This window comes from Xiphophorus couchianus, chromosome 19, assembly GCF_001444195.1.
Source record: "Xiphophorus couchianus chromosome 19, X_couchianus-1.0, whole genome shotgun sequence".
Classification (NCBI taxonomy): domain Eukaryota; kingdom Metazoa; phylum Chordata; class Actinopteri; order Cyprinodontiformes; family Poeciliidae; genus Xiphophorus; species Xiphophorus couchianus.
The window spans coordinates 375,962-397,613 of NC_040246.1; the positions used below are offsets into that span (position 1 = coordinate 375,962).

The 21,652-nt window shown below is 39.9% G+C and overlaps 2 protein-coding genes across 5 annotated transcripts; both read left to right on the plus strand.

Moving 5' to 3' along the window:
• Positions 1–235: 235 nt before the first annotated feature.
• cdc25b (cell division cycle 25B) lies at positions 236–11,668 on the plus strand. Of its 4 annotated transcripts, none has more exons than XM_028001608.1 (16): positions 236–332; positions 581–806; positions 902–984; positions 1,159–1,207; positions 3,678–3,719; positions 5,290–5,323; positions 6,454–6,588; positions 6,900–7,019; positions 7,125–7,253; positions 7,330–7,407; positions 7,489–7,677; positions 8,537–8,641; positions 8,727–8,789; positions 8,892–8,990; positions 9,117–9,362; positions 10,569–11,668. In XM_028001608.1, exons 2-16 carry the CDS (start codon positions 598–600, stop codon positions 10,707–10,709), a joined length of 1,722 nt encoding a protein of 573 aa, XP_027857409.1. In that variant the 5' UTR covers positions 236–332; positions 581–597; the 3' UTR covers positions 10,710–11,668. The 4 variants fall into 4 exon arrangements, with proteins under 4 accessions (XP_027857409.1, XP_027857410.1, XP_027857411.1 ...); XM_028001609.1 differs by having other exon boundaries at positions 266–806; positions 10,569–10,736; positions 10,937–10,947; XM_028001610.1 differs by having other exon boundaries at positions 266–806; positions 9,117–9,358; positions 10,564–10,710.
• A 4,990-nt stretch (positions 11,669–16,658) lies between these two features.
• On the plus strand, positions 16,659–20,763 carry ap5s1 (adaptor related protein complex 5 subunit sigma 1). Its single transcript, XM_028001634.1, has 3 exons — positions 16,659–16,955; positions 18,490–18,781; positions 20,011–20,763. Exons 1-3 carry the CDS (start codon positions 16,774–16,776, stop codon positions 20,137–20,139), a joined length of 603 nt encoding a protein of 200 aa, XP_027857435.1. The 5' UTR covers positions 16,659–16,773; the 3' UTR covers positions 20,140–20,763.
• The last annotated feature ends 889 nt before the right edge of the window (positions 20,764–21,652 follow it).

Sequence of the window (21,652 nt, forward strand, 5' to 3'; positions counted from 1 at the left end):
TTAAAAAAAATACTTCAAAGACAGTTTAGTTAAACAGTTTCATATACCCTCACTTTCCATTTTATTTCCACAAGAGTCTAACAAAAGTTTCAGAAGAGAACATAAAAAGAATCACAAGCATTGCGTCACATCCTTCTCCGCTGAGAGAACAACAGGAAAGGGGCGTTTTGGGCTCCAATTGGCTAGCTGGATGTTACGGCGTTTCTGATTGGATGAAACTTTGCCGCTTCGGGAGTTCTATTTTGAACATAAATACGAGCAGCCACAAGCTTTCTCAGAGACCAGGGGGCTGCCAGAGAGGTAACACCGTGTCGTTCGGCTCTCTGGCACAGGTAGTCATTATGTGGCTCTAGATATTTTTTACAAGGCCGAATGAACGTTTTTGTCCACGCGGAGCCACCGGGTCACCTACCACCGGTGTTTCGGAGACGCATTTTTGGAAATGTGTTCTTAAATTCACGCTAGCTGGCTGGTTAGCTTCCGGGATAGCGTGTACTGAGTGTTTTACTCATTGGCATCGTCTGGCCTCAAAGCTCAGGCTAAATTTACCCCTAAACTGTTATCTCCGGGATTTATCCAGGTTAAGAAGCAGGGAAGATGGAGCCCCGTTTCGGCAGTGCTAGCCCGCAAAGCGTCGCTTTCAAAAGCAGGCCCAATGCGATCCCCGGGCTTTCCTCGCTTAATCTCCCCGACGTCAGCGGAAGGAGTTCGCACTGCAGGAATCTGTTCTCCCCCGGACCAGCGACCGTGTTGTCTCCGGTCACCAATTTGGCTCTGGACATGAACAATTTAGCAGGCCTTGGAAGGTACCATTTATTTATTTTTTGTATAGTTACAAAACTATTTTTAAAAAGTTTGCAGAATATAAATGTGTCTTTGTTTGACTCGCTCACTCTCTCAGCCAATCTGATACCCCGAAAAGGAGAAATCATCCCCCCCTGGAGAAGGTTCCTTCTTTCGCCTCAGACGTCTCATCTGATGCTGGTGAGCTCAAGATGAATCTATTGTAGTTTTTTATTGATGGCATTAGATCTTATGCCTCGGGATCTCAGGTTAATTCATTGCTGCTAATTTCATCCCCATACTTCATGAACAGCAGCTCTGTTTCTGTTGCTTTTTTGAGTCTTCTGAATAAATTTGAGATTCCCATCTTCCCAGGCCTTGGCTTAGATCTTCCTAGTCCTGTGGATGGGGAAGTGGAAGACACGTGAGTTTCTTTTTTCTAATTTTTTTTCCTGTCCTCTTGTCTTTTCTAATCGGTAGTTTGTTGCTGCCCCCCCTTACACCTCTTTAGCCCCCACTTCTCTAACCATGTGCTTGGGTTCAGCTTAGCCAAGCTTCATTTTTAATTTATAGGATTATTGTTCCACTAATCTGACTGCAGTTGGAGTCGTGTCAGCATAGAAACTTTATTTTTCAGAGATTCAACCAGCCAGAAATCATAATCACCTAATTTTTTGTCTCTCCTTGACTGGGTTTGTCTTCAAAAAAATATACATTTTTCTATATAAAAACTGAGAAGGTTCTTTTTCTTTGTTTATAATCATAACAACTAACGGCATATGTCTGAGAATGTAACTCATAAGAGTGGAAATAACTTCTTTTTTTTTTTGGCAGTAGTACTTTTGAAGATTTTCATCATTACCTCAAACATCATGTCTATTTAATTTTATTATTTTCAGATTTTAATTCAACTTTTGCATGAAACAGTGTGAATCCTAAGTTTTTGATTTTTTTTTTTTTTTTTTTTACCAGAGAAGCTGATTTAAAAAAAAAAAGGTTTTTAATCTTCTGTAGTTTTATTTTTGGTAGACAAAATGTCCTGACAGTGGTCGATTCTTATAACTCTTGGTGAGACATTGTTGGTATTTGGCAAAAAGCCATATTTGGACTGTATTATCGCTGCGTAAACCCAAACACGGCCCTCTGTGGCGCGTGTCTGCTTCATTGTTATCTCGAGCAGTTGGCTGATCTTGGGTGGCCTCCTGACTCAGTTTGAGACATCTACTGCTGTCTGATGGAAGTTCTTCACAGCGGCTAAGAGGCCGGGTGTTAAAGGCCTCAATGACCTCCTTTCCCAGCTGCTGGGTTGCTAGGAAACCTCCAGGATTGGGGAGGAGGATGTTCTCTGCTCTCATGTTAGAGCAGGTGTGTACCAAGTGTGATGTTGAAAGGATTTTGTTTGGCCTCTGACCGCAGGACAAGAATGATTTAGAAAATAAATTTGGCCCACAAAATAAACAATTAAAGTGGCAGTAGGTAATGTTTATAAAAAATAAACATTTGTTAAAATTATCATTTTGTTGTGACAGTTTAAGACAAATAATCTGTGAATAAAATCAAGCTCCTCTCTGCCGTCTCCCCGCGCTCCAAGTACTAGCTTCAGAAATACAACGCTCGGTTAGAAACAATCAACCAGTTCAGGGAGGGTCTTAATGCTGTCAATCACTCTGGTGCTCATCCCCTCCCACTTGCTCTCTGCTATGTTGCAGCTGGTTCACCATGAATGCAAAAGCTAGTTAGCATAGCCAGCACTTTTGACTGTAACGGCCAGTTTGTTTTTCCACCATTAGCACATTTAGCAGCACATTCAGGAGGATGATTGACAGTGCCAAGACCCTCCTCCTGACTCTGATTGGTTGTTTTTGACTGAGCTGTGCATTTTTACAGAATGCCATAGTAGCACTGGAAATTTTATTTTATTTTTTTTAAAACGTGGGAAACGTTTTAAAGAAGTTAGACAAGGCAATTGTATTTTTTTTTGTAAGGCAACAGTTTAAAGCCCTTCTTTATATTTTGGATCTTTTATAAACTGCTAAACAGTTTATAAAAATCAACACTAAAAAGCCACTTGTTTAGAGTTGCCTTTGAACCATAATAACATTGAGTAACGCATCTGATGTGTATTGATGGTTTTTGATGAGACCCCTTGACAAAATATGTGTTTCTCAAATTGGTGGCTGCATGATGTCTTTTTATAACTTTTTTTGTGTGTAAAAAAAACAAAAAACAACTAGGTTTAATAATATACAGATTTAAAAAAAAAAAATTGGACATCTAGAAATGTTTATTTTTTTAAACTTTTGTGGCCTGGCAGTAGTTTAATTTCTCCAGTTTTGGTCGCGATACAATAGGCTTGAACATCGCTGTGTTGGAGAGACGACTCCCATCTCTGGGTTTTGGCACACTCTTCAGCCGTGGTGTTTCAATAAGTGAACAAAAGGAAAGGGGTTTTTTTGCATCTGCGCTATAGAAATGAGGGCTACCCCTATAGAACAACTGCTTTCCCGTCCTCTAGAGCTGGATGAATGGGACACGCTCCCCCATCAGCTAACAAAGAACTCCTCCAGCTACAGGCTGAGCAGCGCTGGCGGCTGCTAGATTAGCTGATCTCTGCATCACTTCTCCTGCTCCCTCCCACCCAAAACCCTCTCTTCTCTCTAAGCTGCATTCTTGGCTCTCAGCTCTGCTTGTTTAGCATACAGGTGGGCACAAAGCACCACCTCTTACCTCTTTGATTCACCCAACTTCCTCAAATCTCCCTGGCTCTTCAGAGGCTGAGCAGGTGTGGCGGTCCTTTTGATCGGCAGCCACCAATCCAGACACAGGACTTCCTTTACAATTGCAGCGGAACATCTTGTTGAACTCCTGATGGTTTTCTTTTTGTGTTGTTGCAGGTTTGAAAAAGCCATTCAGCAGTCACGGCGAGTTTTCAACGAGTAAGTTTTTATGTTTGTTTGTTTTCAATCATGAAGTCAATTGTCGTTTGTTGCCATTTTGAAGGGGTGCATACAAGATCCAGTTTTTATTATTATTTTTTTTCTTCTCTAAATTAAATTACAAATGACAACATATTTTCAGGAAGTGTCTTTTTTTTAAAAATCCTCTCTGTGATTTGAACGTTGGCGTATTAGGACTTGATTATGATATTATTTTTTGTTTTGATTACAAGAATGTTGTCATATCAGCAGAATAAAAACAATTTTACCAGAATGGAAACATTTTAATGAGGGGGAAGAAAAGCTTTTAGAATTATGGAGCTCTAACTCGACCAGCTGAATTTGTTGGCACGATCATTTCAAAGTTCGGCTGCAGAAAATAATTTGAAGCTTTTGTGCTAAAAGTTTAAATATTACCTCATCTTTAAAACTGATGTCAAAGTAGCTCAACAATACAAATTTTATTTTTCATGTAGTAGCTTCTACAACTGTACTCTTGTAAGATTTAAAAACATTTTTTATTTACAATCAATCAAATGTTATTTGTATAGCACATTTCAGCAGCAAGGTATTCCAAAGTGCTTTACGTCATATCAAACACAGAAACACAAAGTCATCAAGTGGAGGGTTCTTGTTTTTGCATCCATAAAAGGTTTACCTGTTACACTCCTACTGTGTTATATGGAACAAAATACCTGTTGGTATTTTTATTTCCACTCACGCTCACAATCACGCAGTTTAAAACGATGTAAACAGCCTTTCAACGGGCTTCTGGCACGAGGCTCCGTACACCTCTTTCACAGAGTTTTGCTCTGGGACTCCGTCGTTCCTCATGGATCTTTGTGCAATTCTATGGTACCCGTTAGTGTCTAGAATTTACAGAGTTTCCGTTACGCGCAATGATCCTCAGTCATACTAGAATAAAGAATCTTAGCTGGGTCCTAATATTCTATGAACCTTGACTTCAGAGTAAAAATAATTGGAAGCTGTAAAACATGCTTGCCAATCAAGATGCCAGTGTTGTTCATGCTGGCATTATATGGAAAATAAAAAGGATTCAAGTTTCCATTTAAGGGGAAATCCAGATTTTTCCAAAAATTAAATATTCAAAAACCAACAGATTTTTTTTTTGTTAATGGTCCAGCCCTAGTTACAAATAGGGCTGTTCCAGAAATGATCGATTAAGTTTTTTTTAATCTAAAATATGACAACCAAAAACAATAAAATGGAAAAAAGAAAAACGCACAACAAAAACTGTAAATAAAATGGATTATGTCTCTAAACAAAATTCCTTCAAAAAACATTGAGAACAGAAATGGAGCTAATTTTAATGTATTCACTCTAAATGACTAGTAGTTTATTGCAAAAGCCTTGGTCACACATAACAAAGTCTTAGGATTTTTCAGGCTAGTGTCCCTGTAGAATTGTATCAATGAAGTAGCTGTTCACAGTAAATTTGGAGCTAAATGAGGTATTTATATGTAAAAGTACAGAATTTTGTGGTAGGGAATTGTTGACTAATTATGATCTGTATTAATTCAAATTCCATTTTTTGCCTTTATTTTTATAGGAAGAAGCCAATTAGAAGAATCAACTCATTGCCAGTAAGTTTCTGTTCTGTTGCATCTAATTTCTGTTGCATTAAGTGAAATGTCAACATCTAAATCAACTAAGATTTTAATTGATTTGTAGAAGATGAAATGAAAAAATATAGCAGTAAAGCAGAAAAAAGACTTTAATGGGGCAGTATTATGTAAAATTGACAGCATGTTCTAAAAATATGTTGCTTTGATTCATGCATGTTTTGAGAAATTGATCTCTCATGGCAACCATTCAGCGGTTCAAAATGCCAGGCTGGACTTTCAAAGTGCAGCATCCCAACTCGGTTCCTTCAGATTAGCTAGCAGCAATTAGCAAACACCTGGTGGGACTGAGCATGGGAGGTTTTTATAGACGCGTTGCATGTCATTGTTTCCATCCTGAAATTTCGCTCGTGCGAACAATGCTGGAGAGGAAAAAGACGATTCTTTTACATGCCACCCATAACCGTGGTAGAACAGTTCCAAATAATACATTTTTTAGTTGGGGTTAGTTTTGTTTTCAAGCTCAATGTTTATTTTGCAATTATTAAAAAGTGACCCCTGTGATAACTAATCTACAACAGAAATGGTTGATTAGCTAATTTAAACACCCGCTTTACTGATGATCTGTCAGAGTTGGCATGTCACCTTTTATTTATTTTTTTCTGAATCAAAACACCTAATTCTGCAGCACATCTACATGTTAAAGTTGTCAAAGTCAAGCTAGCATAACTAACCTACTTCCCTCTCCCTCGCCATTTTTTATTAAAACAACATTTCTGACCTCGTTACCTAGTTGCTACAGTTATTAGCAAAGCACTGTGTCCCTTTTTCTTTTGTTACACGTACATTTAAAATTTAGCGCGTTGTGTTGACAACATGATGGCTAAAACCAATTGTAGCTACGGTTGCAGAGCATTTTTATGCTGGGAGTGTCGCGTTGCAACGTGTCCATAGAAACTACTTAGCAAAGCACTGATAAAAGCATCAAAGGATTAATAGAAGTCATGTTGTGATGACTTCCTGAAGGCGGAGTTTCAGAAAGAACAGGTGCTTCTTAAAGAGACAGTCACACTTTCAAGGCATTATACACATAATGCTGCCCATTTAAGTGGGATTTCCATCAATGGTTGGCTAACTGGTTCCCATTTCAGCCCCAGCTCCTGGGCTTCAGTCCGGCTCTGAAAGGACAGGAGACGGATTCCAATCGCTACGGAATATTTGGCCAGCAGCCTCAACAAATGAAGCCCTCAGTCTCTCAGTTTGACAACAAGGAGAACATGCCAGAGGTCAGTGGGTCATTCTCCCTCCAAAGCATCTAGAAATACTGTTACCATGGCAATAGCATTGCATCTTTCAGGTTAAGTTTGACTCCATTTCATTTAGAATCTCCGAAGTCATTGTTTAAATCTTCTCTGCTTCAAGTGGATTAATGAGGATAAAGACGATAATACCCAGGCTATTAGCTGAAACACATGGATATCGCTGTGAATAGAACTCACTTCTCTTTTGTAGATGTCTTTGCAGATTCCTCAAATTTAAAATGTATTATTCTTTTCTCTCCTCTTGTTTTTTTTTTTCTTTTTCTTTTTACACTTAGGAGTTCTTTGAATTCAAGAAACCATCCAAGCCCGTGTCTCGGTGTCGCGGGCGTTCCTTCAACGGAGGACATTTAAAGGACGCCTTCGCCGCCCGTCCTAGCTCCGCTCCAGCTCTCATGGTGAGAAAACGTTTGAAGAATCCGTCCATGTTTGTTCTAGAGGTCGCGACCTAGCTTTTAGAAAGAAACAAATGTTGTTTTCTTTATTTTGTTTCTTATTCGCAGCTCTCTTCACCTCCGCCAATCCAGCAGCTTGAATACGATTCAAGCCCCGTTTTCCTGAGGCGCTCCTCCCTGACTTCCTCTCTGAACGACGACGAAGACGACGGCTTTTTGGATTATGACAACATGGCGGTAAGATGCCGTACAAACGTATATGGATTTAGTTTAAAAAGAAATGGAAAGTAATTTCATCAAGGGTTTCTTGCAGGATGATTCTGGGATGCCAACAGGAATGGTGAGCTTGCTCACTGCGCCACTTGTGGCTGACAATACAGGAGAGGACTCTGTAAGTTATTAAAATATGCACCAGTGTCAACAAAGATGTGAAATGAAGACTAGTTTTTAGAAATGATCTGTTTCTCCGCAGCCCATCGTCCGGTGTCGGCCACGGAACTTGTTTCGGTCGCCCTCCATGCCCAGCCCGGTGACCCGCCCCGCCGTGAAGCGTCCCGACTGCCCTGCCGATGAAAACACTCCTGTGAGGGTGAAGAGGCGGCGGAGCGTCGCAGGAACACCTTTAACCAAGCTGGACCAAAGTCCAGAATCTCCAAGAACGGTGAGTTTCTGTGCTTAAAGGGGAGGAAATGTAAACTATCGATAATTTACCAATGCCCAACATATGCAAGAACTTTAGTTGCTCACAAGCTATTCTGCGCTTCAGCAGGATTTGAGTGTCTAGGAGTGTAAAAATGTTTCATGTATTCTGTCCTGATGCTGTAAAGATGTTTTCCTGTGGGTTACATTTTTCAGTCTGTTTTCTATAGCCTATAAAATTATCTTAGCAAATGCTATGATGTCATATACTGTGGAGCTGTTAAACAAGGTCTTGACTTCCAGCTAATTAGTTCTGTGAATCCTCCATTTTCCTCGCAGTAATTTTTGTAGTTCAGTTATGCCGAAGTTGCAAGTGGACAAGTCAAAATGTTTGTATTAATCCACAGCATCAGAGCCTCTTTATTTTTTGTTGTAATGTGCCCACGTCGGAGAGGGAAGTCTGTTTGTGAGGAGAACTTAAGGACGAGTGCCTCAGCAACCTTTGCACACTAGCGAGGGATTTTTCGAAAGACTTCGTCTCATTGAGGCGTTAGTTCATCTGTGTTTTAAAGATCAGATTTGACATGTCAACATGTCTGCAGTGGGATTTTTACTTATTAATACTAAAATTCTTACTATTAGTAAGAATGTCATTCTTACTAATTTGCTCAGTCTGCAAATCGTCCAGTTAGTCACCAGCCAATTTGTTGAGTCTTTATCAGAGCTATTCTCTAATTGCCATGGAAATCCAGACCTACAATGTCCTAACTGAATAGCTCTGAACACGGCATCCATCTTGGTTTGCTGACTTGTTAGGCAGTTAGAACATGCATCCTTACTTCCACAACTTTCTCCTCAATCCTTTTCTATTCTACTTCCAGAGTTGTTCGCTGCTCCAACGGTCCAAGTCCTTCTGTCACGCAGAGATCGAGAAGCTTCTGGACAAGTCGGACGGCTCCAATGAGCTGATCGGAGACTTCACTAAGGTTAGAGAGACTGAAACCCTTCGCTCTAGTTGTTGTTTAAAGAAGGAAACAACTTTTCCAATCCAATTACCTTTTTGTCTTTAAGCCTTTCGTTCTTCCAACGGTGGACGGAAAACATCAAGACCTCAAGTACATTACCTCAGAAATGGTGACTACTCTCATCCTGCCTCGTTCATCCATGAATCCATGAACTGGTTGCATGGATACATTATGTTTTCCTAACTTTATTGGGCGTTCTGTCAACTTGTAGATGGTGGCAGCTCTCACCGGCCAGTTTGATCACCTCGTAGATCAGGTCATCGTCATAGACTGCCGCTACCCCTACGAGTTTGAAGGCGGACACATCAAGGTAAGTCAATCCATTGAACAGAATAAATAAATGTACTGAACTTTCTCTTCAGTTTTAACCTGATGAGGTAGAAACATGTATAAAGATGATTTCTTTGTATTCTGAGCTGTCCCTGTTCTGTCTCAGGGGGCTTTGAACCTGCACCAAGAAGACCAAGTGGAGGATTTCCTCTTCAAGACCCCCATCATCCCCTCCTCCACAGAGAAGCGAGTTGTCATTGTCTTCCACTGCGAGTTCTCGTCGGAGCGTGGCCCTCGAATGTGCCGCTTCGTCAGGGAACAGGACCGCGCCGTCAACGTGTATCCCAATCTCCACTACCCTGAGCTTTACATCCTCAAGGGCGGATACAAAGACTTCTTCCCTTTTTTCCAGGTAGTTCAGCTACAGATTCCCTTTATGCTGATGACATGGAGTTCTAGGCCTGATTCGTCATTTTTCTGGGTTTTTGCATGTCCCTGTAGTCTCAAATGAATGTACTGTATTTTCCGCACTATAAGGCGCACCTTCAATGAATGGCCTATTTTAAAACTTTTTTCATATATAAGGCACATAGAATAGACGCTACAGTAGAGGCTGGGGTTACGTTATGCATCCATTAGATGGAGCTGTGCTAAAGGGAATGTCGACAAAATAGTCAGATAGGTCAGTCAAACTTTATTAATAGATTACAAACCAGCGTTCTGAAAACTCAGTTCATTCCCAAAATAAATAAACAGATGTTTTATTATTTTCCCCGTGGTAAAGTCAGTGACGTGGTATTTTCGTGACACAGTTTATCTTTTAACAACAGCAAGGTGTAACATATAGTGGAGGGGAGCTTTTCCTCGATTCAACAAACACATAAAAAACAGTCTGATACTGTTACGGTAAATCAAACGTTAGTGCAATCACAATATATATCCACTTCCGCACCATTGATTCATTCATGTTAAATTCTCTGGCTGCTGCTCTGTTCCCGTGTTCTACTGCGTCACTGATCGCCTTGAGCTTAAACTCTGCGTCGTCAGCGTGTCTCTTAATAGGAGCCATTTTGGGGTCTTTACACAAAACCCAGCGTGCACCGCGCGCTTCTTCTTCTATGGGGGAAAATGAAGTCGGCGGCTACTTACCGTAGTTAGGAGACCTGTTGTGGCTCAATATTGGTCCGTATTTAAGGCGCACCGGATTATAAGGCGCACTGTCGGCTTTTGAGAAAATTGAAGGTTTTTTGGTGCGCCTTATAGTGCGGAAAATATGGTATGTAAAATTAAGTTCTAACAATATTTTCATCAAAAAAAAGGTGACCTTTTAATGTTTCAAGGTCTTAAATTTTGTCGATAGGACTATTTAATCTTTACATATAGTTTTTTTTTTCATGAGAATTTAATGTCAGTTCTGTGACTCAAGGCTAACTTGCTGGTAATGTACCCTTGCTGGTAAGCTAGCTTTTTTGTGTGTGTCTCATGGACAGGTGCAAGCTGGACAAAGTTTGTACTTTTATCATAATTTACAACAGCCGTATTTGTCAATTTTACTATTGCTAGGTTAAAGTTGTGGTGTGTGTGTGTTTGTCTAAATGTGTGTTCTTGTCCCGTCCAGACCCAGTGTGAGCCCCAGTCCTATCGGCCGATGCACCACGAAGACTTCAAGGACGACCTGAGGAAATTCCGCCTGAAAAGTCGCACCTGGGCCGGAGAGCGCAGCAAGCGGGACATGTACTGCCGCCTGAAGAAATGGTGACGACCAGCTCCTCTCATCCTCCTCCCCGTACAAATGGACTCAGCAGGCCCTCCCCATGCAGCCCACCCACTAGAAAAGCCTTTTTGGATAACACCAACAGAAAGGGGCTTTTTTTTTTCTTCTTTTATTTCCCCCCCTTTTTAAAACATTTTTTTTTTAGCAAATCCCCAAGTTTTGTTTACGTATTTATGCTCCATTTCCAGATGGGGAAAGACTTGAAAGGAAAGAAGCTTCCTCCTTCACAGAGGGCTGATGTTCTACAAAGTGACTGTGTTTTAAGAAAACCACTTGGACCTATTGCTCATGTTTACCTGTTTGTTTTTCTTTATATATATATATATATATATATATATATATATATAAAATTTTGATTGATCTGGAAGCACAAATCAGTGACATTGCAATAATACAACTGAACCAAATGATAAATCACGTCTTTTATTATTATTTTCCCTGCCATTTTAAGCACTTGATTTTAACACCATAAGGTGCTTTTTTTCCCTACTCCTTTGTAATGTATATTGTTTTTACGATTTGGGCCCCAATTTTTTATTATTATTTTTTTCGATATCATTGTAGTACCTTTTTCAGGATTTCCAAAAAATGCTAATTAGATTTTGTAGTGACATGCAAAAAAAAGATGAAGTCAGATATTTTCTCTCCTCTCCTTCCTGACCAATTGCAATACTTGTTCATTTCTCTCAGTGAAAATACCAAAGCAAACCAAACTACCTGTTAACTGCACTGTTCAAGTTTTTTCTTATGCTGCAGGTCGGCAAGAGTGAAAAGATCTTTGATTTTTATCTTCTTTTTTTTTCTTTGCTGTGACTTCTTAATTTTCAAAGATAAAACGGTCTTTGCCCTGTTTCTGAACCTGTGTGAGTGTCAGTAGGGTGGCTTCAGTATTTTGGTGCAGGCTTGTGGTGGAGCTGCTGAAATAAAGATCCTATATGAATTCAGACGGGTTTGAAGCCTTTCTGTAAAATGTGGAATCAGGTCACAGGTATTCTTGGATATCAGTTATTTTATTTTTTCTATTAATGCAAGTTATTTTTGAGGATAGACTAGTTTTTTTTTTTTTATTTCCCCCTTTTATTTTAAGCAATTAATTTGAAGGTAATTTTAATGTTTTTTTTATTGCCTACGCACCCCGGCTCAGTTTGGGATTTCTCCGGTTGAATTTCAATCTGGCCAATCAGCGAACAGAAGAAGTCATGAAAGATGACGTGTTTATCACTTTTGTCTGCCTGTAGTTTTGGCAATGGCAACAAGGGAAATGAACGAAGTAGTTCAGTCTGTTTTTTTTTTTTTGTTTAAAAATTATTAGTTCAGTCCTTGTTGGCCAGGCTCCTAATAATGAATTGAGTTAGACTGGAAGGACGAGCTCAGGAAATCTTGCCTGAAAAGTCGCACCTGAGCCGGAGAGAGCAGCAGGCGGGACAAGTACTGCTGTCTGAAGAAATGGCGACGACTTCCTCTAAAACGTGGAATCAGGTGTAAACCAGTGTTAAAAATACAAGAAGGAATCAATAATAAATATTGATTTCATATCTTATTCTACAATAGGATTGCGTCAGTTACTGACGGCTATCGGTTGCTTCTGCTTATAGCCTGCAAAAGTAGATGGAGAAACTTAGAAGTCAAACATTTCCGCTACGGACGGATTGAAACCCGCGTCATGTAGCATCAGTCAGGTGTTTTTTTGTTTTTTTTTTTGTGGTGCCGTATCGACCCATAATAAAAAGAAAATCTAAAATTTGTGGCAAGAAGTTTGGACTCCCCAGAAATGGAGTGTATGTATGAACATTTTGAGTCTGTTTTGGATTAAAGAAAGTCACCAATAAATTCTTATTGATTAATAATTGCAGTTATATTCCACATCCTGGAAAAAGAGCATATATATACATATATACTGTATATATATATATAATCATCACACTCTAAGGAGTGTATCTAAACTTCTGATCTCTGATGTAAGAAATTGGTTTGTGAATTATTTACAGTGTGAATGCTTCCCACAGTGTCCCAGCTAAAAGCTTCCATGATTCAGAAACTTTGAGGAAAGTGTTTCTTTAATAATAGAAACTAAAATCTTTCTATAGGATCAAAGCAGCTGCAGTCTCAGTTCAGATTTGAATTACTTTCAGATTTGTTTGTGTTTTTTTTCCCCCACTGACGTCCGCTTATCTAGACGGCTCCATAAACCTGCAGAGCGAGCCTCCGGTGCGCAGAGAAGCTTGTTTCCATGTTTGAACTCTAAGTGTAGCACATCTGCTCTTTTGTTTGCTCCTCTGCTCTGCTTGGCGGGGCCCGCTGCTTTTCCTGCACACAGAGCTGCTCTTATTTTTTTTCAAATTCTCCCTCCAGCAGCCAGCCTGGGGAGTGGCCTCTTTGTTCCAGCACGTGTCCGCTCCCTCCTCCGACACACACACACACTCACGCACACACACATTCCTTTCTTTGGAGGCAGACCCCGGCTGCATGACGGGCCTTGACGAGAGTTTAACAGTTCTCCCGTTAAAGAAACAAAACAAATATTCAGAGCACGTGTTGTCGGAAACGTGACCCATCCTAGACGCTGCACAAACACAAAATCTTTCAAAGTAGTTTTGGTCCATTTTCTATCTTAGTACACCTGAAATGAGACAAAAGCTTTTCAGCAAGACCAGAGCTTGTTTTAAGTCAATCATTTAAAAACATGTATTAGTTCTACTGGCAGATTATTTCATCTATAACACAGGAAAAATGTCATAAGTAAAATAATGTTCCAGTGGAACGAGTGTTTTTCATCAACATTAAGGAATTATTGACTTAGAACAAGTTACCTGTAAGTTAGTTTTGTCTTACTTCATGTGTACTAAGATATTTGCCCTAGAAAGTACATAACATTTTTACGATTTTTTTTCAGTGGAGAGCAAATGTTAGAAAAACACATATTTGAATCTTACAAGAACTGATCAAGAAAGCACACAGTCACTCATTACAAGGACATATAAAAATAAATTGACCCAATGTCAAACTAGGAAAGTCTTTAAAGACACGTTAAATTCCCCAATAGATGAAAATGCTTTGACCTCAGTGAAGGATTATTACTTTGAAATCAATTAATTTGAGCAAATTCTGATCAATTCTGGCATTTTTAAAGGGAAAGCAAGTGCAGTTTTGTACATAAAAACATCCCAGCGTCGTTTTCTGATCAGGTTTTGACGATATGCAGCTTGACCGCAGCCATAAAAAGCCTCAACCCAAAGCCGGACCGCTCTCTATGAAAAATGACAAAGCTTGGTTGTTTTACTGGCACTGGCTTGACTGAAAACACTTTTAACATTTTTGATAAAGTTGATAAAGTAAAGACACAATTTTTTTTTGCTGTTCGCTGGATTGGAAACGTGGCCGACATGAAGACGTTCAGGCTGTATTGGTGACGCGTCCAATCATTGAGCAAATAAAGTTGTAGTAAAATGCTCACACGGGAAACTTCTGTAGGCGACGCATCACAATCGTCATGGTCGAACGTTAGCGATTAGGTCAAATCAGATCCAGTCATTTAAAGCCTCGACAGCGTCCACGGCTCCAGAAAGCACTCATCTCTCAGTAGCAATAATAATAATAATAAAAAGATCAATCCTTTGAAGAGATGAGAGTTAAAATAACTGGGACGGATAAAAGAGAAGACGTATGCAGGTGAGGTGGGATTTTGTTTCTTTTCTTTTTGCACTTTTGGGTCTCTTCTAGAAACTTTTGGGTCTCTTCTAGAAAAAAATCATTTAATTTTTAGTTACCTGGATTTGTTATTTAATGGATATGTGAATTTTAAATATTTTGACATTAGCAGAGTATCAACATGCATGTTTGTCATGGAAATGCAGCTTATGGCCTGATGTCTGTTCTTAAATTAGCTGTGATGTGTTGGGATATATCAGCCTACTTCAAGTTGTCACAAAGGTTCTATTCAATTGATTCTGTATGTTGTCACCCTTCTGAAATAATGGCCTTAAAGATGATTTAGGCAAAAACAATTTAGTCCATTTGTGTCAAAAATTACTTGGGCGATTATTTTAAGAAGGTGACGATATGTACGTAGGACAGACGCTGCCCTTTGCATGTACTTACACAGAAAACTGAAATGATACAAGGCTGAACCTGGCACCAAAAACCTCCAGCCTTGCTACGACCTGTAACCACCGGGTTGCTGAGGCGTTGACAGTAAACTGACAAACCAGCCAGTAAATCAACCAGCCTTGCAACCCGTCAATCAAATCATGCAGCCCAGGCACGGTGTGGCCCGTGGGCGTGCAGGAATGAACTTTGCTTCTGAGGGTTTTTCAGGAACCGGCGCTTTCTGCACATCGTCTCTTTTGCGATTGATGATATTGTCACATGCCGAGGATGTTTTCATTCCACCTTGTCAAGAATGCACACAGCAGACCAAAATAAATAAATAAATGCTGAAACGTGCAGTTTTTAAGCTTCCTCTATTTCAAACTGGCGCGCCTCGTCCTGATTGGTCCATGGAACTGGCCGGCGGCCCTTCCCTTCACCACATCCTGTTCTTCTTACTCAGCTGGTATGTTTCATCACATGGAAATGTGACTCACAGATCAAAACAATGAAACTCTGGTTAAGTGTTTTTTCTTGTGGGGAGCCAGACCCGAACTGCTGCGCGGCTCTCACGCTTGTTGCCTTTGCGAGTCGATGAGACCCCGGATTGAGAAGCGGCTCGCGTCAAACAGCTGTAGCGGAGTCAGGCAGAGCGACTTGGCTTCACTTTCACATTGAATGTTCACGGAAATATTTGGTTAACTTTTAGCTGTAATGGTTGACTTTTAGCTGTAATGGTTGACTTTTAGCTGTAATGGTTGACTTTTAGCTGAGGAAAATGTGCATAAGGTGTCACAGAGATGCTCTTCACCCACACATGTTCTGTTTCATGCAACATGACGATGTGGCTTCCTTAGAGTGGCCCTTGTGTTTTTGCCTAAATCATCTTTAAGGCCATTATTTCAGAAGGGTGACAACATACAGAATCAATTGAATAGAACCTTTGTGACAACTTGAAGTAGGCTGATATATCCCAACACATCACAGCTAATTTAAGAACAGACATCAGGCCATAAGCTGCATTTCCATGACAAACATGGAAGGTCGTTTTGCCACATTACAGCAAAATGTACATTTTTTTTGACGATTTGTAAAATGTCATGTTACTACGCCGCTCTGAACACACAACACATACGTTGAAACTTGGTGTAGGCAGCACATAACCTGACACATTACATTAAAGTCACATGACCCTACTTTTGTAACATGGAAAAAGTCACTTTTTAAAGACATTCCGAATTAGTTGCGGCCCTCTAAACAGTAATGGATTTTTCTGAATTGAATACATGTATCATCCTGTTCCAGTCTGGGTGAATGAGACACTCCAGGAACACAAACATCCTCATGACTTCTGCTTTTCAATAGTTGCGGGTTTGTCAGGAAAGAATACGAGAAGACGACCGCAATGGAGAAATGAATGTGGTCCTTCTTTTTAACGCTGTCACAGCAGTTTAACCTCTAACACACGCGCGCGCGCGCGCGCGCGCGCACACACACACACACACACACACACACACACACACACACACACACACACACACACACACACACACACATTAACTGAGCAGGGCCTCTCTGAAGAAGCAGCAGCTGCTTGATAACCAGTTGGCTCTGCTTGTCTTCTGGTGACAGTCAGCTTTCTGTAGACTTTCTTATATTTTAGAACTTCTTTTGTGCGATATGTAGAAACAAAACACCTTTATATAGATGTAAATATATAAATGTTAGACTGTATGTGCATATGTACATTTTAATCCGTTTAATAAACAATAGACAAAACTGAAAAAAATGTAAAAATCTCGAGCACCCTCTGCTGGTTAAAACATCGCATTGCAACAACCCGGTCAAGTGATCACCTGACCAACGCGGAAGTTAAAGATCCCGAGGATGCAAAGTGGCTCTTTGAAATGGTTCCTAGAACCCGAGCGGCGTCTCAGAGGTTTTTGAAAGACGTTTTAGAGAAATGGTGCGGTGCTTCCTGATCCACACCGTGTGCCCAGTCGGCGCTCTGTCCGCCGGGGAGAGTCGGGTGCTTTACTCCCGGCTCTTCGGTCCAGACGAGGTGGTTCTGTCCAAACAACAACGCGAGTTCACCCCGGAGGAGAGGAGACTCCTGCAGAAGGAGAAGGTTTCCGTGGTGGCCAGGTGAGTACGCTGGGACTAGTTATTAATTATGAATCCCAAACAAGAGTGACGCCGTCAATAGTGGTGAAAACGACAGGAATGTATTTGTCCTGTTTTGTGGTCACACAAACCCACATGTATAATCCAGGTGTGTAATCCTTGCATGGGTCCTTTAATGATTGGTTATTCGCCAACATATTCAGAATTCAGATTTTTTTCTTCTGTTCATTAAATGCATCAAACACTAAAGTTATGTAGAGTGAGAAGTGACAGAGTAGAACTTATGAAGTGATTTAAATGTCATTAATTTATTAAAACGGAAAACGCTGAAATAATTTATTAGAAATATAATTAATATTTGTGCTTCATATAATGAATGTGTTGATTTCATTTCAGAATTTTTATGATTTGATCAATTATTTAATGTTCCCGTGTAGGGGCGGACATTTCTAATATCAATATCGTGATCAATTTCTTACAAGATTTTTGATTCATAGTTTGTCACGATAAATTCCAGTTAATGTTGAAATAAAACGGACCAAAAATATTTTTTGCAGGTTTTTTTCCCTCAAGAGCTTCACAAGATGCAAAAATCAGATTAAATGAAGTTTCAATATGCAGGTTAGAGATATGAATCACACTTCTTTCATTATGTGGCGTCTTGAAGAAAGAAACTTCTTTGAAGTAGCGAAGTGTTTCAATATGCAGCATATGTTAGTTGCTCCGTGAATTCTTACAAAAATTTGTAATAGTTTTGTTTTAAATGTTTTTTATTGTTACCACAACAGTACTACAAAATATTGTGATAACATTTTAAGTCCATATCGCCAACCCCTATTCATCTGCTGAAGCACATCGTGAATTAATTTAAACTATCAACTTCACCCTTCAAACTCAAACTCAGGGCTGCTTCTATACAGACCGTGACGCCTGATTGGCTACTTCAAACAGCAAACCTCTTCCTTGTTTGTGGAAGAAGTCGGTCAATGTCTTTGCTGGAAAAGTGTAGAAAAACACATTGGATAAAATTGCTGTTCTCTTCGACTTGCTCCACTTGTTCCAGTTTGGCTTCAGCTTTGATTTAAAATAAATATATGTATAAATGTATTTTCCATACTGATGTTCTCACATTTTTCTCAGTTGCCCTCTGATACATGGTCTAACCTATGCTTAAATCAACTCAAATTTCCTCACCTAACATAAAATTAATGCAATATAACAATTATTTTACTTGCAAATGTTTCTTGCTATGGAAAGATGAACAAGATGTTCTTCAAGTCCTCAGCATTTTGGCCTAAATACTGAAATGTGGACTTGGCAAAAAAAACAAACAAACTGCAATGCACTGGTTAGCCGGTAGGGGGCAGTGTTTAGGCTCCAATGATCTCCAGCTACTGTAAACGCACATATTAGAAAAAAGCTTTTTTTTTTTTTGCATTTCATGTTAAAGTTTGTAAAGAAAAGTATGAGGAGAAACATTTATTTTGCTATTCTGAGCTATTTTCATTTGAAATGAACAATGTCTAAGTAACTGTGATGCCGTTTCTCCTTGAAGGCGGGTCCGAAGTGCCGTCTCCCTGTCACGGGAGGCTAGTGGTCGGCAGCTGGTGGACGCGGTGCCGGGCGACGAGGCTCTGGTCCTGCTGGACGCAGACAGCGGGGTGGTGCGTCTGAGAGCGGGCGACCCTTTCTCTGAGGAAATGAGCGTCCTGTGGCTGGGGGTCCAGAGCCTGGGCTTCACGCTGGCCTGTGAGCCTCACGACAACCTGCTGCTGGCTGAGGACATCTTAAGAAACCTGACCAGGCACTGTCTGGACAACCTGCACATGCTGGGGCAGGGCAGCGAGGTGAGCAGGAGGCAGGATAAAAAAACATTTGGTTAAAACTGTGGTTCAAATGTGGTCCTGGATAGAAGATGTTGAAACTTTTTATATAGAATGTTTTCTGATCATATCCAGGCGCATGATGCTGTTATGATAGTGAATGGCACAGTACAGTACTTCTTATGGCTTTGGATTTCTTACTGCCAGCCCAGATTCCTATTCCACGTAGTTTGTAGTTGTAACAAACTTAATGGAGATGAAACAATCTTTTATCTTCTTGTCATAAATGATGACAATCTCCAAATTTCTCTCTTTTCAGTGTTTTAAGAAACCACTTTAACTTTTAATTTCTCCTCGTAACATGTACAATCATTTTTTTAGTTGCGTCCTTTCACAAACTAATAACTGATCTATTCACCGAATGCAGTTTTCTGGCTGATCACTGATCTTTAAAAATCCTGACCCACCAAGTCCAGCTGAAAATCTTTTTTTTTTCTTCTTTTTTTGCCTGTAAAATCACTCAATATAGCAACAATATATATTTGTATATATCTGAAAAATGGCTAAATATAGTCGCAGAGTCGGCAACAGTGGGGCTGATTTCCAGACGTCTGTATCGGCTGATCAACCAAAAACAAGGGATTCGGTGTGAATTTTGTCTTAAATACATAAGTAAATTTTACTCAAACTTCAGTAAACCACTTAATTCAAAAGTTGAAAGAACGGTGGGAAAATTGAGCGTTTGACAGAAAAGCTTTTTTTTTGGTTGTTTCTTTTTTTTTTTTATCGCCCCACAGGGGGTCTTTTTGTGGGCTCTAGTCTCCCTTTTTTTCAAAGTAGGCTGACAGGACAGGGGGGAAGACATGCGGTAAACGTCGTCGGGTCCAGGAGTCGAACCTGCGACAGCCGCGTTGAGGCCACGTTGCCTCTGAATGTGGGTCGCGCTAACCCCTCCGCCACCACGGCACGCTCTTTTTGTTTGTTTCTGAGATCTGTCACTCTGCGTTGAGATGAAACTCAAATAGATCTCTGACCTTTAAAGAAATCTTATCCTACTTGAGAAATCCATCCTTCCTGTAACGTCTGGCGGTGGTGGCAGCATCATTCTGTGGGCATGTTTGACATTAACGGATCCTAAAAATGTTAGTTACTCTGTTTCAGAAACATAAATAAATTCTTCTCCTGTAAAAAAAACCCAAAACAAACTACCTCTCTGTTAGCAAATTGTCACCGTAGCAACCGTTCTCCTCCAGGTCCTGCTGAAGAGCAGCCGGATCGACGTTCTGCTCAGCCGCCTGCTTCCTCACGGCCAGCTCCTCTTCCTCAACCACCGCTTCGCTCAGAGTTTGGAGAAGGAGGTGGCGTCTTCCATGGCCAAATGAGGCGAACGCCAACAGCTGGAGCTCAATAACCGCTAGCTTCAGCTAAGACTTAGTACCAGAGTTTACTTTTGGTAACGTGTGTGTGTGTGTGTGTTTTTGAGAAACGGGCCTGCTGTCTCTCTGCTGCTGCTACTGTTGGAAGACGTGTAAACACAGAGTGAGGAACGTCTCCCTCCGCCGCCTTCACTGGCTTCGATTCCAATCCCGTTTGTCAAATTCAAGAGTGGCAAAGTTAAAAAAAATAAAAATAAATGGCGGCATCTTAAGGGCAGCTGAGTGAAGACTGCCATTAATCAGATTCACCGGACTCAAAGTGTCATGATGTGGCCAGTAGGGGGAGCTGATTTCCTGCTTCCTACTAAGAGAGAATAAGAAAGTTGACCCGTTGGTGTGTTTGAGTTGTATAATAATAATAATAAGTAAAGGTGTTGAGCATACTGTACTAGAATCAGTACAGAAGAGAAAATGTGCCGCTTGAGTATTTGTTGAACTGAAACTGTAGGTCTGGAAAAGCCAACTTTACAAATGAGACATTCTTTCTTCTGTTTTTATGCTAACATCATTTCAAAAGTGTAAGTGATCTCATTTTCTTGTATCTAAAATAAAATCTTGTATTTGCTGTGATGCTTGTTTTGAGTGCTTAAAGTTTTGTTGTACTCCAGAAAAACCAGAGGAAATGATCAAAAAATGCATCAAACTATTTTCTTTATTTGGTTTCTAATCTTAATTTAACCACAGGAAATAAATCTGACTGTAGCAGCAGTCATATGAAGAAAAATCTAAAATGATGATTTTAGAAAAATAGACACACTGAACATGATTTGCCTTCTGTTAACCTTAAAATTGCACAATTTTCTGACATTGTCCATCTACTGAGCCTGTTGGACCATTTATGGTCCACCATCATTTTCATTTGCACATTACCTACTGTAAATATTACTTTTATTGCAAGTTTCATATTGAAAATCATATTTGAAAAAGTGAATCTTTATCCTGAATGAAGTAGTAATATTGTAGTAAAAAAAGACATTTTTAAAATGCCAGAATATGCACATATTTTGTCTGAAGACAATTTAAAACATACATTACCAAATATGTTTTTATTAGAGTCCTGTTTGAGAAAACTACTTTTTTTTAATCATTATAATTGAATTTTATAAAATATTTAAATTTTTAGAGTATAATTTTTTTAGACACTTTACTCCCCTTTAATTCAGAGGCAGTTTTAATTTTAGTGTCTCAGCAAATGGAAGAAACTGTAAATGAGTTAAATACTCAGTGCTGCCACTAGGGGGCAGCATCAAGCCAGTCATGACAGGTGTTGCGCCCTGTTCCCGCTCACAAAACACAGACTAACACCAGAGCAGAAATTCTTCCTTTTTGCAAATATCCCAAATCCTTCTGCCTTGAAACAATTTCAAACAAGATGGCTGACACCAAACAACCAGCATTTAAAATTGCTTCTGCAGGGGTGGGCGGGTGTGTGTGTGTGTGTGTAATTATATGTAATTAG